The sequence below is a fragment of the Gavia stellata genome, chromosome 7, assembly GCF_030936135.1.
Source record: "Gavia stellata isolate bGavSte3 chromosome 7, bGavSte3.hap2, whole genome shotgun sequence".
NCBI lineage: Eukaryota > Metazoa > Chordata > Aves > Gaviiformes > Gaviidae > Gavia > Gavia stellata.
In genome coordinates, this window is record NC_082600.1 from 36,170,980 (window position 1) to 36,185,643 (window position 14,664).

At 35.9% G+C, this 14,664-nt stretch overlaps 1 protein-coding gene across 1 annotated transcript in view; it reads right to left on the reverse strand.

Moving 5' to 3' along the window:
• Positions 1-14,664, reverse strand: part of FMN1 (formin 1) — a 139,059-nt gene that overhangs the window by 109,150 nt on the left and 15,245 nt on the right. Inside the window, exon 3 of the mRNA XM_059819552.1 lies at positions 4,241-4,302. Coding sequence (XP_059675535.1) covers positions 4,241-4,302 — 62 coding nt within the window. The remainder of the gene's footprint in view (positions 1-4,240; positions 4,303-14,664) is intronic.

Below are 14,664 nucleotides of genomic sequence, written 5' to 3' on the forward strand. Positions count from 1 at the left end.
AAAGTTACTGTGACAACATAAAGATGGCGACATAAAATAAACACAGTAAGCACAATCCAGTAATTGTTTTATATCCTTCAAATCTGCTACATTCACTGCAACTTCAGCTGTCTACATAATCAGCAACAGCCCTTCCAAACTGGTGGATTAGGTAAAGCTCTGGTTTTGCTCTGGGTATTCCATATGAAGTTTATAGGAAATGAACATAGCAATAACAAATCTTAAAGAATAAAAAGCCGTTAGGAATTTCATTCACATAGTCAAGGAAAAAAATAACTTCCAAAAGTAACAGTACAGAAGTATAGGACACTTTCTATTACTAAAAAGTAAATGGATGTCTCACTTATAAGCCACTATATACAGGTATCAAGGGACAGATTCTGGATAACTTTGCTTGCTTTCACCTTCAGAGGACAGTTTACTAATTTTTGAGACCTTTCCCTTACTCATACCTTCCAGGGCTCCTTAAGATTATTCTAGGCATTTTAGGAATAACAAAGAATAAGGGTCTCACTCCTAATCTTTTACAGAGAAGGTATGATGATCAACCTTCTTCATAAATACAACATATGGGATTTGGATCAGTTTGCAAAAGAGCTGTTTCAGAGCAATTTCTGTCTGCAGGTTCCTTCAGTGCATTGTACAAAATCACATTTAACCCAAGCATTTCCAATAGTTGGGATACCTACCACCATATTTTTCTGTTATACCCTTAAAGAATAAAATGCAACAAGTTATTACTTAAATCACGACACAATTTTACTTCCCTATACATTATAAAATTTCATATGGGAATGTAAAGTTCCATATATGTGTAGCAGTATGTAGTAATTAATATCTTTTTATCTTAAAATACATCTCTCCCTTCCTTTAAATAATGAAAAGCCACAGAAAGAGAGTATACAGACAATGTCTGGCCTTCTCTAATGCATTCCATTTTTACCAGTGCAAATGCTGGTAACATAAAGAATGACAAGAATCATGTCCCTTTGCTGTTAGACTGAAGCAATTTCAGGGAAAAGCAATAATTTTTAAATGAATCACAAAACGCAGGAAAAATTCCTTTGAAATTAAAGACAAAATAATAAAGGCTAACAACAGAGATGGGGAGAAAAAAATTTTGTTCTTCAAAATGTTTGAACATCAGGGACATAGGGGAAAGAACGTCTTAAAGTAGACAGGCTATTAAAAAAAGGAAAAACAAAGTTTTAAATGACACCCTTTCATTTAGAAAACTACTAACACTTAGAAGCAGAACTAACAGTTTATGATTTACCAAAGCAGCAGTACCATGTAGCAGCACCTGACTCTCAGATTTCACCCACTATAAAAAAAATAACATGCTGCAGTAAGATTTGACACTCTCTTCACAAAATTAGTAACTTAGCGTTGACCTTCTTTGGACACAGGACATATGAAGAATACAGGAATTCAATATTTTCAGCCTAAATGTTTTTTAGATTATTAGTCTGGCACTATATAGAAATCTTCACAGGGCATTCTACATGTTCCAGAGAAATAAACAGCTCCAAAACAACTGTACAAACAAAAAGGATGCATCTATGATGGGTCACATTCTAGTACAAGGAATTCATTGTCAAGGACATACAGAAAAAGAACAGGAACACTACTCAGATGGCATAGCATTCAGAAGTCACGGGAGCATGTGATACTATAATTTATTCATTGGTACTATATACCATAACCTGTGTGCAGACTCTGTTTCAGGAAACCCTTAAAACAGTAATTGCTGGAAATGGTATACTAGGGCAACATTTCTCAGCAATTTAGTCACTATGCATCTTTTATGAACCTGCTTCCTTACACCAGCCTGGGCTGAGGTTCAAAAATCAAGCAGCACACTGTGAGGTAATGGGCATGGAAGCAGTGGTAGTAGAAGCAACAACGAAGAGACAATGAAGACACTCAGACTTGCCAAAAAAACCCAAATCAAAACAAAAAGCACCATAAAGGAAGAAGGCATTACCCTTACACTCTGTATTTCTTATATGTGTTTTCTAAGCAGCCACTGCTGGTCAGTGCTGGAGACAGGATACTTGCTTCAACTGGCCTTTGGTATAGGAAGTTTTTATGTCCTTCAATATAGTGAAATGAAAAATCACAATATATCTCATGAATCATCAGTCTTGCAAACTTACAAACAGAACTCTGTGCAAGGTCTCCAGTAACTTATGAGTAACTCCAAAATGGAAATCCAAAAATCTTGTTGGAATTATGTCTTGCATGCAATAAACATAAGTCTTATTTTTCTGAATCAATTATTTTTCTGATCATCATGATGTAGACCTTACACTTCACTGCCATTACCTAAAAGGCTTACAAAACTTTCATATCACCTTTTCTGGTTTGCCTTTGGAACTACATAGTGTAAGATAAAACAGTACCAAACACAAAAATAATCGCCAAATGCATGCAATATAAGAAAACATGATCTGTAGGACATTGCTGCTAAGAGTGCATAAGTCTTCTACTAACGGACAGCAAATACTTACATTTTAGCTCATTTCTAATTATATTTACATACATACATAAAATGGTGAGATTTTATGGTGCTGAAAGTTACATCATAATTTCATTTTTCTGGGAACAACCCACTCACAATTTCCTTACTATTAAACAAGATAACATATAAATACAATTAATCATTAAGACATGATGGTATTTGAGGAAAACTCAAATAATCCACATAAAAAATAATAATCTGATTTAAAAGATAATGTTTCTATAATTCAAAGTTACAAGCAGCAAATAAATGAATCTACTTCTCCTCCAGTGTCTTTCAGATGTACTCTTATAGAAAACAAAATTTGCAAGATGAACATTCTTTTAATGAAAGACAAAATTGGAGAGAGGAGCAATTTTTCATGGATGCCTGCCAGTACCTGTCTCCTCTGCCTCTATTGTTTCCAGGGTGGCTGGAGATGCACAAACACATTTTCTCTCTCACTGAGACTATGTATTCTCTGAAATACCCTCTCAATATGAGTAAATCCCCCTTGTGTCCATTTGCTGTTCTTGTGTGGGAGAGTTACACTATTCTTTGTGAGAGTTATTAATAATATTTATTGTACATTACTGTTGTATTTACTTTAGTGCTAGCTTGCATTTCCCTGTGCTGAATTTTAAGAGATGCTGCACACGGCAGAGACTCTTTGCCTGTCCTGTCCACTCTGCAAGCTGCTACCATCATTCCACCCCTGTCTACTCAAAGACCTCACTAAGCTTTCTCAGCTTCACAGGTTTTACATGCATTATGTCCTGGTCAAAGACATAAATACTCCATGTAATACAAATAATACACTTGTACTAGTCTGATGATTGCTATATGTGATCTGCCTAATGACATGGTCAATGTATCAATATACAGGATTATCAGACCCCCCTGTGTTAGTAAATTTGGTTTTTTCCATTCTATTTGCCTTAATGATGACAAAGAAAACACAGAATGTTTTGTACTTGATGACTTGTATACTAAGGATTTACAATATGAACCTGTATTAGAGCACAGTGCAGCTATACTTAAGAATATATCACAATTGGAGAGAAAAGGAAGAGGCTGTTAATTTTTCTTTAAACTAGGACTGCTCAACAAATTCTGTTTAAGTTATACTGCCATTTAAGTTCCTGCTTTTATGATGAAAACACTTCATTGTAATGTTTCACTTTGCTTAGCAGAGTCAATCATGCCAAGGGAAAGTGAGTTCTAATATTAAACTTTGTTATTTCTGATTTTGACAATTAGACAGTTGGTCAAGTTTACACTTACAAAATCACATATCAGTAAAAAGTGTTCAACACAAAATTTCAGAGAGTCTCACAAATGAAATTACCATGCTTATGTTTCAGTCTAAAATTACAGAAAACTGCTTCTACAGAAGTATGTTTCACTGAGAAAGAGTGAGTCACTAAATGCCAGCGCCATAATATAATAAGCAAATGTAAAAGTACTGCACTGCTGAGTCAGAGCGAAGAATTCAAGAGTACAACAATAAGCAAAACTACAAAGGGGAAACATGTAAAACTGCATTTTGCCATCATATATGAGTGCATATATGGATTTTAACTAGATGAATTTTAACTGAGTTGGCAGTCACCTGAAAACAACTTTTAGAAAGAAAAAATTAAATTCCTAACATTTGATGTTAAGTATATGTTTGCACTACTTAAATATGTAAAATGCACTAGTCAGGGAAAGAAAAAAATCATTACAGAAGTATACCTTTAATGTTTCAATTTCTTCTTTGTGTTCTCTCTTTAAATGCAAAATGGCAGCTTGGTACTCTGTAAAAATAAAAAAAGTACATTCCATTAGAGTCAGAAAACAGCGTGCCATCTTCAGCATAGTATACTTCATACAACATCACTGGGTTCAGAATGCAGATGTAGGCTCTCAAACAAAAGACCTTTTACAATGGTGATGGAAAAGAAAATCTGAACACAGTAATCAGCATTATTTTCTAAGACCACATGACCAGATTTTCCATGGTGTTTCTGAGAGCAGAGGATAAAGCAAGAGGTCTTCCACGCTGAGAGGGAAAAATGGGGGGAAGATACATCAGACTGAAATAACAAGAGGAAACTTTAATCTTGCTTAGCTTTGCAGATAAATGTAGAGCTGATAGGATATTATGACGTACACATGCATGCACACACCCACACCCCTGAATTCTAAAAAAACATGCATTAAATATAATGATTTAAACTGAACTGTAAACATACGTAAGCAAATTGGATAAAAGAGCAATTACAAATACAAATGAAGACCTGGAAAAGTACCCAACAGCGAGATACAAAGAATTCTTTGTCTTAATTCTATCAGATGAAAATTAATTACAGGATTTAAGTACCTTCACAGGATACTAAATAGCTCTTCCATTTCATGAGAATACAACAAAATCTAAAGGTATAACAAAATTGAAAGCATGAAATTTAGAATCAGACAAAGTTAAATCAGCAATGAAAAAATGAGAAGGCTGGGCATTGATTACACAGGTTTAGTGATGGCTATAATGTTAAGGTGTAGATTTACCAAATGGACCTCTAGAACCTAGGTGTCATTCTATAGTTTCCCTCAATCCATATCATGGCTACGTTTGGCCAGACAAAGAAAGAGAAGACCTTTCATTACAGCTGTGTAATGATTTAAGAGAAACCTGTCTTCTGTAAGACACTGACCGAAAAGCTACAGCCCTCCTAAACAAGCAACTGGAGTTCATTCTTAGACCATCAAAGCCCCACTTCTATCTGATTCCAAATGAAAATTCATCCAACAGTGTATTTCTGGTTCCCTGGCTTGGCTTCTGCTTCCTCAACTGAAAAAGGAATCAAATCCTAATTTAAACAAGGATTGAAAATAGTCCAAAGACTTTAAATTTTACTGTCAATGTTATCTAACACTAAGGGGTTTGTATGGTCCCTGGAACAGCAGAACCAATAAAACAGCATTAGAACATCAAAGCATGGACCAAAGCACCAGATCAGTAAAATATTCCAGTACTTAGGTGCTTTTCTTTTCTTTTTTTTTTTTCCTTCTTTTTTTCTTTTTTTCTCTTGAGAGCACATGGAGGAAAGAGGAGAAGGAGAGATAACCTGGTCATGCCCCTGAAATCTGTATGACGTGGAAGCTTTTAAAGCAAAACTATTTTTTTCAAATGCAGGTGAAGCTATATGCAAGCAGCTGAATTGATATACAAAATCAAAAGGAAAAGGGATTGATATTTTACAAGACACAAGATAAAAAGCTTGGGTGATTCCAACTAGTAATACTATCTATCTAAACTTGTCCTTCTTCTCTAACGGGCCTCTACTTTTTCCAGCATGGGAAAATTGCCTGACTGCTCTGCTGGAATCACAACCGGTTAGGTCTATGGACTTTTAGATTTTCTGCTCCTAATTTCTTGGACTGGTTGATATTCCCTCCGGACACAGGCTCTGCTTATCCATTCACCTAAACAGGACTCAACAAAACAGCTGCCTCAGGTCCCCAGAAAAAATTGTGACCCTTCTGGCACCTCAGCTGGTTAAGCACTCACTCAATTGGCAGGCCATGAGCCTTATGAATACCCTGACTTGAAGTTTAGCCCTTTAAGGTCACATGATAACTGAAGCAAACAACAGGCTCTGAAAATGCTGCTAACAATCAGTTCTTAGTTTGGCTAACAGAAGGATACAGATCTACAGATCTATTTTAAAAGATCTACTTTCTATGTGGGATTGCCCAATGCTTAACGTTCTTTGGGATTTGGGTAAGAGTCATAGTTCACATATGCAGACATAGACCTGCACTGACACCAAAAGCTGATTTTTCACCATGTCTACCCAATCTTCCCAATCCTCTGTTGCTTATTTTCTTTTCTTGGTACATGGTTTCATCCCCATGGATGAAACCTAACACAGCATAAAAAGTTATACTTAATTTTTAAAAAATTCTTTATGTAATTTTTGTGACAGAAATTTTGCAAGATACCATCATTTTAATTTATTTAAGTTGGCAAGTGTTTTTCCTTACTTCTCCTAGATGAGAGCTCTGAAATAAGTTCTAGAGATTGCTTTGTTTAATCTTTGTTCTAAAGCAGAGGTAAGATAGAGTAGAAATTCTTTTATGGTTTACTTATTCCTTAAAAATATGCTTAGAAAGTACTAGATTCTAAGACTTAATAAACCAAATTAATTACTTAAAACACTGCTACTTCATAAAAGCAAGTGTATCATAAATTGATATACTGTAACATATTTAATAGATTGTCTACTATGCATAAACTGACATTCTACAGCATAGGCGTCTTTTGTTTCTTTCCACCATTATATTCCTTTTTTAACTAGAAAAAACTATCTATTGGATAGAAGCTGACACCAGTAAAGCACCTTTTTAATTCTTCTCGAGCAAACATTTATTTTTGTGTGTAAAATCATTATAATGAAAAAGAAATCACATCACAATTATAGTTTTGTATAATACAATGTAACTCATGCCCATTCTTTTCACATTTTTGTGAAATCACCTTAATTTGGTATAATACTACATGGATAGTTAACATCCCAAGAAAATATCCTGCACACAGAGATGGCAATCATCTCAATCATTAAATTAAATTATTAAATCTCAATCATTAAAGTACTGAAGAATTTGACTACAAAGAATAATCGCATTTATGTAATTCCAAAAATCAGTTTCTGAACATACTGGCAAGAGAATAATAAAGTTTAATTATGCAGTGGTGTTGGAATGCTGCTTAGAATGGTCAAATCACAACAGCAAAGTAAACAATAATGTACTGCGAACAAAACATAGGTCAGGCTTTATAAACTACTGAATTCTTAAATTCCATTTATTTCACAAACCAGATTCATCTAGCCTACAGAAACAATACAGAAATACTGTAAACTCTCAATTATCAATGACTGATTTGTCTAGGTTACAGATGAACTATATCAGAGTTTAAGAAATCTCTGTGTGTAGCCAGCCTGATTCTCACATAATCATTGTAACTCATCCAGCCTTATTACTTAAGACACACAAACATATGTGGGTAGTTCTCAGAACCAGACGAGATACAAGGTTGCAACTGAACTGAATGTCCTCCCACTTTCTGGTGCTGTAATACCTTAAGGACCTTCAAGACCACCGTGAAAATAAAGCTTCTGATCACAGAATGGCTGAGGCTGGAAGGGAACTCTGGAGGTCATCTGGTCCAACCGCCCCCTAGAGCTGGTTGCCCAGGACCATGCCTGGACAGCTTTGGAATGCTTCCATGAATCTCCATCCTCCTCATCCTCTCTGGGCAACTTCTGCCAGTGCTCAGTCACCCTCACAGTGAGAAACTATTTCCTGATGTTTAGCTGGACCCTTCTGTGTTCCACTGTGTGCTCACACTGGTCCTGTCACTGGGCACCACTGAAAAGAGTCTGGCTCCCTCTTTTTTACACCCTACTTTATAGATCCAAGCTGATCTTGTGTCACAAGGTGAATCTTTACTGTATTCCACGCCAGCACATCCCCTAGTTTGTGTAATGTCAGGGGGGTTGTATTTCCTGAGGTTTTAAAGTCTTTCATTACAGTGGATAACAGAAGGCTGATTGCACAAACATCCCATTGTACTTGCCTGGTCTCCAAACAGCCTGCTGAAGACAGTGGTTGTAGGGCATAAGTAAGTTCGCTATCCCTAATGCAGATATTACTCTGAAGGGCTTTTAAAACAAACAAATCAGATACAAATCAGATGGCAAGTGCTCCTATCCTGAAAAATGACTACAAGCAAATTAGGACTTCATTACTGAGAAAACAATTTAAAATGTTAGTCCTTTACGTAAGGCAAACAAGCAAAAAATTAAACAATCTCACTGCATAGATTCAGCTCCAACCAGCTCTAACTCTTAATTTTTACTTACTACTTCTAATTTACTACTTTTTCCTTTGTTTTGAGAGGAGTCCATCCCAAGAAAAATTTAATAAATTATGGAATTTGTCACCCATTCCGGTATACTCTTTACTTATGCAACTTGATGCTTCCTTCAGTCAGTAATTATAACCCACTGCAGCTAAACCAAACTTTCATAAAACTGGGTGGTTTTTCTAAGATAGTGAGATAAAGCACATATACATTAGAAAGTCTTAAATAAATACAAATATTTGTTACATCTTCTGTTAGTTAGCAAGGTATTTTAAAATACCAGGTTAGTAAAAAATGTTTCACTAAAATACTTTTTTTTGAAGTAAGATGAAAGTTGGCAAAGTACATGGGAGGCTAGATAGAGGCCTCGGTGAAAACTAAAGATATACAGTGACATGACATGCAAGGTTTCCCTTTTCTATGTTGTTGTTGGAAAAATAAATCAGTTAGTAATTGTAAAAAAAAAAACAACTCCTTACTGCGAAACTTAAATCTCCCATGTTTTGCTGTAGTCAGTAGATAAGACAGGTATCTAATGTAGTCGTGCTCATCATACGGATTTATCAGCTAGTGCAAAACTCTACTTGGACCTCATTATCATGAGAACGACAATGGTGACAAAATGACCCTTCCCTCCACCACCACTTTTCTGCACTTTCATCCTTTACATTCATATTTTCTGCTTCTAGGACTTGCCATACGTATTTTGTGTCCAATGCACAACTTACGCCAACATTAAACTGTGAAGATCCTCTCTTCACATAGAAGCAGGACAAATTGATGCCTGTCGTCTAGATCAAATCACTTTTCCAAGTTCCACATTCTACACAGATCACTTTCAGGAGAATAGTTATTACCCATTGAAGGTACCTGGGGATTACCCAGTCAATCAGATTTTAGAGAAAAGCTGCACTAAGGCATAATAGGGGAAAAAGTAGCTACATAAGTAAAAGAAAATACCTAATTTGGGAAGATAAGCTCATTGTAGACCATTAAAGCAGCAGAACGCTGGACAAAGGAGCTGAAGTTCTTACCAGAAGCTGATTCGGTTTCCAGAAAACACTCCAAAGTGCAATGAATTAAGCAAAAATACCTTACTTTGGGATTACCTATGTCACACATCCCTAATTTACAGATGTTTAGGGGCAAAATGCAAAGTTTATTTTTGTTCCATTTTCTACAGGCCCCTGAAGAGGTAAACTGAGAACTGCCACTGAGTGCAGAGTGGTGCAACTCTGAAATAAAAATCGTTCCGTTTCATAGTGAACAAAATTATACCTCTATTGAGACAAGCCAAAAGCCTATATCGCTTAGTATACTGTCTCAGTAGCCAAAAAGCAGGGGACATGTAAAAAATAAAAAAACGGCAAAAACATAGTAGTACTTTTCCAGTGGTCTCTTCCAGCAACCTGATTTGCAATTCAGGAACTTTCTAAACCGGAGAAGTTGTTTGCATATTTAATAGTTTGCAAATGTATTCCTCTTCCATGAATGTGCATTGCTGATTTTAAAACTTCTGCAAGCAGACAACATCCTGCAGCAAAGAATTAATTGCACATTACATAAAGACCCTTTTGTTTATTTTGAATCTGCACCTGTTAGGTTCATTTGATGCCTCCAATTCCTGTGCTGGAAGAAACAGTGAACAACTGTTCACCATTTACCCATTTGCTGTTTCTCATGATTTTAGAGATCTCCATCATATCCTCCCTTTACTGATTCCTCTCGAGTTGAAAGAATATTAGTCTACACAGGCTTTCCTCATAAGGAACATATTCCATATTGTTGATCAAACTTGCCATCCTTCCCTGAACCTTTTACAATTCTGCTGTGCTCTCTCCGAGTTGATAAAACAACAGTTTCCCACAAAATTCAAAATGTGGACATTTATATAATGGCATTACGATGATCTAGAAGATTTTATCTTCTATTTCTTTCCTACTATTTCCTACCACTTCAGTTGCTTTTTGATCACTACCGAGCACTGAGCTAACATTTCCCAAGATCGATCTTAACATCAAGGTCTTGTTTGTAAAGAGCAATGATCAGATCAGAATTCATTATTCTCTATATGTATTTAGGATTTTTTTCTGAAGTGCACATCTTAACAGTTCTATATTTTGGATTTCCTTTGCCATTTTATTGCATAGGCCGTCAATCTTAGATTATTTTTTTTTAACCTTTATTTTTTTCCAATTCTCATGAAAAAAATTTGCATTCTGATGAGAGAACACTAAATTTGCATTCAAGTCCTATCTTCACTACTCGTACTAACTTCATATCAGCTGCAAGCTTCCCCTTCTCAAGTCTCACTTTTCCAGTTCATTTATGAATATGTGCAGAGTGTAGAGTTGTAGAGTGTTTGCACCCTCAGCAAGTTTGCTGACAACACGAAACTGGGAGGAGTGGCTCATAAGCTGGAGGGTCGTGCTGCCATTCAGAGGGACCTCTACAGGCTGGAGAAATGGGCTGACAGGAACCTCATGAAGTTCAACAAGGGGAAGCGCAAAGTCCTGCACCTGGGGAAGAACAACCCCAGGGACCCGTACATGCTGGGGGCTAACTGGCTGGAAAGCAGCTTTGTAGAAAAGGACCTGGGGGACACCAAGTTGAACATGAGCCAGCAATGTGCCCTTGCAGCAAAGAAGGCGAACGGTGTTCTGGGCTGCATTAGGAGCAGTCTTGTCAGCAGGTTGGGGGAGGTGATCCTTCCCCTCTACTCAGCACTGGTGAGGCCACACCTGGAGTGCTGTGTCCAGTGCTGGGCTCCCCAGTACAAGAGTGATGTGGAGCTTTTTTAAATCTAGCTCCATATACACATTCCAATATTCACTGTACATCAAATGTTATCTCTTGTAAAATCATAATTGTCCTTTTATTTTATTGTTTATTTGAAACACTATTCTTTACTACAGATAAATATAATTACGATTAAAATAAGAAAATTGGTAATAATCTTCATAATGAGTAACTATATTATTCATTACAGTGACAAGAAAATAGATCTCTGATTTCTTGAAAATCTGAAGGAGATTGAGAAAATGTAAAATTAGCCTCTTCCACTGGGTGGCAGTTTTGTACTCCATTAATAACCTTTTTCTCTTTTTTTCCTGAAGTCAAACTATAATTCACCAATTTATGGATATATGTATACTGTTCTTTTCTGCTGGATGTGAACTTGTTATCTCATTAGGTTTTCATCTAAATTTTTATTTTAACACAGTTTTTTGTCAAAAATTTTTCCTAATGATTAGCTTGTTAAATTTTATTTGATAGTAACATACATATTTGAAATTTCCTTATTCACCTGGATGTTTTTAGAACGTGCTTGGGAAAAAAACCCCATGATTTCTGCAGTGATCAACTAGACTAATGTCATGATACTGTTCTGCCACCCATAGATATAGTCAATATTAGAAAATATCATAACTTTACTTCCAGTCATACTGTATTTGGTTCTGCCTACACACAACTGCTGGAAAAAATAATTATAATTAGTATTTTATCTGATTTTAAACAAATATTTTAGCATTTAACATTGCAAATCTGATAACATTCTTCCTCAGCTAACTTCCAGATTTGGTATCAGTCTGCTTCATGATTTTAAAGTATGTTGGCAATATGGATCATATAAAGATAACATTGACTAAAAAGATATCAGTATATCAGGAAAAGAAATCCGGGTCTAAAAGCAAGGATTTTTTTGTAATATTTTCTTTATCTTAAGGTACTACAACATTTGAAATGCTCCAGTTAAAGTACAGAATTAACATCTACAACAAAGTAATGGGTTGCAAGAAGGAAATGAGATTGTGTTTTAACTAAACACCCACTGCAAGGAGGAAGCAACTCTGTGTCCTGTAATTGCATCAAACACAGTATGTAAACAGGTAGGAGAATTACTGTGGAAGCACAATGGAAAAGCTGAAGAAGCAAAACCAAACAATCAAAAATGGGTGAATAATTAAGATGGACAAGAGGTGAACAAAGGGCTTAAAATGCTCTAAGAAGGCAGAAATTGAATCTGCTATAGAATCACAGACATCAACTGTGTGAAAACAACAGAGTATCACACATTGTGAAACAGTGGACAAATGCCTACAACCATTTATACATCACATCTGCTGGAGCAAAGAGTGTACAAATACACTAAAGAACATTAAGGGTGTACAGGTACGACAGCAGAAGGTTTTGTTCATGTTCTCTTGAATAGCAATTTAAAAACAAAAGTACCTGGAACACAAAAAGTTGACAGATACCAAAACTTACACACGGGGAAAAAGATAAGGCAATAGTGAAAGGTTGCTTATCCTGATATAAGTTATACCAAAAGCACATACTTTTTAATAGTTATTGTATTTTATAACTATGAGTTTTAAACTTTACCACAGAATAATCTGAAACAAAGGAAGATGTATTCAATATATTAGACTAATTTTTACAGCACTGTGTTTTCTAAAATTTTGGCCTTCAAAGCTAATCTTGCAAATAAAACGTATAACACAGTACTGCTCAAACCTACCCTTAATAATCATAAAAAACAAGTATCTAAAATAGCAGCATATTCTAGTATTATTAGGCCCTTGATATCTGAATATGAATGAGTCCATCAGTATTTACTGCTCCAACTGTTCAGCTTTAGCATTTATCCTGACCTTCTAGGATAAACATTGTCTCCAGGCAATACATCCGTAACTTCTGTGGGGCTGTTTGGGTCTGTGGTTTCTACAGAGAAAGATGTCGAGGCGTTAAGGATATTGAATGGAGGGTTTAGTTTGAGCTGGCTTCTTTAAAACACACAGAATTTCCAAATAATGACACCTCTAATATTTTTAGTTACAAATTCAGAAGACCTTCAAAATCTGAAGCTGTATATCTGTATGATCAGTAAATATTGTTTACTGTGTTCAAGAGTTGCATAGGCCAGAATTCCTTCAGCTCAGAACCCCAGATTTTTAGGGTAGAGACGAGTGGTAGGATTTTCTTTTTCTGTTCCACCAACAATTCTAAGATGTTGTTTACCTATTTGTTCCATTGCAAAGGAGAGAGAAAATAAGAGGTTTTTATGAGATGGGCAAACGTAATAGCTTGCTCATTTGCCCAGACTCTGAGCAGGCAGTAAATCACACGAGTGGCCTGTAACTCTAAATACCTAAGTGTTTCTAGGACCTCCACACCACCACCAGAGTCCTGTAAGGTAGGGCCTACTTCAAGTAAGGGAAATGGAAACTGCTAGCAATTGAATTGTCAGGGAGAGATGAGTCTGTCACGCCAGACTCTTCAGAAGTCCTCTTAATGACAGTTTATATAGACCATGTAACTTTCCTACCCTAAGATCATTGACGGTATGTGCAGGGAAATTCTAACAAATTCCAATATAAGTTGCTTTAATTAATGCAAAAATGTCTGAACACTGTCTTATTTCCTAAGAAGTATTCATGCAGCTGTAGCGAACATGAGTGGACTCTCATTATGAAACTTCAAAGGGAACAGGACAGGGCTTCAAAGTCCTGTGGATTTATTTCTTCTAATATGATGTCCACTTGCATCATCATCTAAGTGGTGTTTCATGGTAGAATTAAGGACTAACTTGCTCTTCAGTGATACAATGCCTCAAGAGTTTATGCAGTCACAAGGTTTGCTCATAAGTCTTGTAAAATAATCACATTGAATATTCACCAACAACATCTAGCATTCCTAAATCACCTACAAAAAAGGGTGAAAAAAAAGAAAACAAATCTTAATCCTTAGAAAGTTTTAACTCATCAGATTGCTATACTGTTATTGTTTGAAAAGCATGAGAACAGGAAACTGCGTAATGAATAAATAAATAATGATCATCCATACACAGTATAATGACAGCTTCTTAACTTACAGAAGTAAAGGAGAAGACAAGCTAGTGATACTGAGGCAGTACATTACACTAAAAGGAGGACTCAGAAAGAACTTCTTGTTGTTCAGAAAGGCTGTTTTAATCACTAGGGAGTTGGTATTTCATCATCTGAGAATATCTTTAGGAAGCTTTAATTCAAATATTTATTTTAGCAAAAAAGGCAGACCAAAATTTCAGAGTACTTTATGTACATTATGGATTATATAAATTCAATGTCAAAAGCCCCACCACGTTTCTGAAAAGTACACAGGTTCACCACCTTCATGACACCAGAAAGAAACTAGTCAGTCTTCACCTAAAATACCACAAAACCCTCCTGCTATCTCAGCTGTCACAGAAGGACCCTCCAGAAGATGTCAC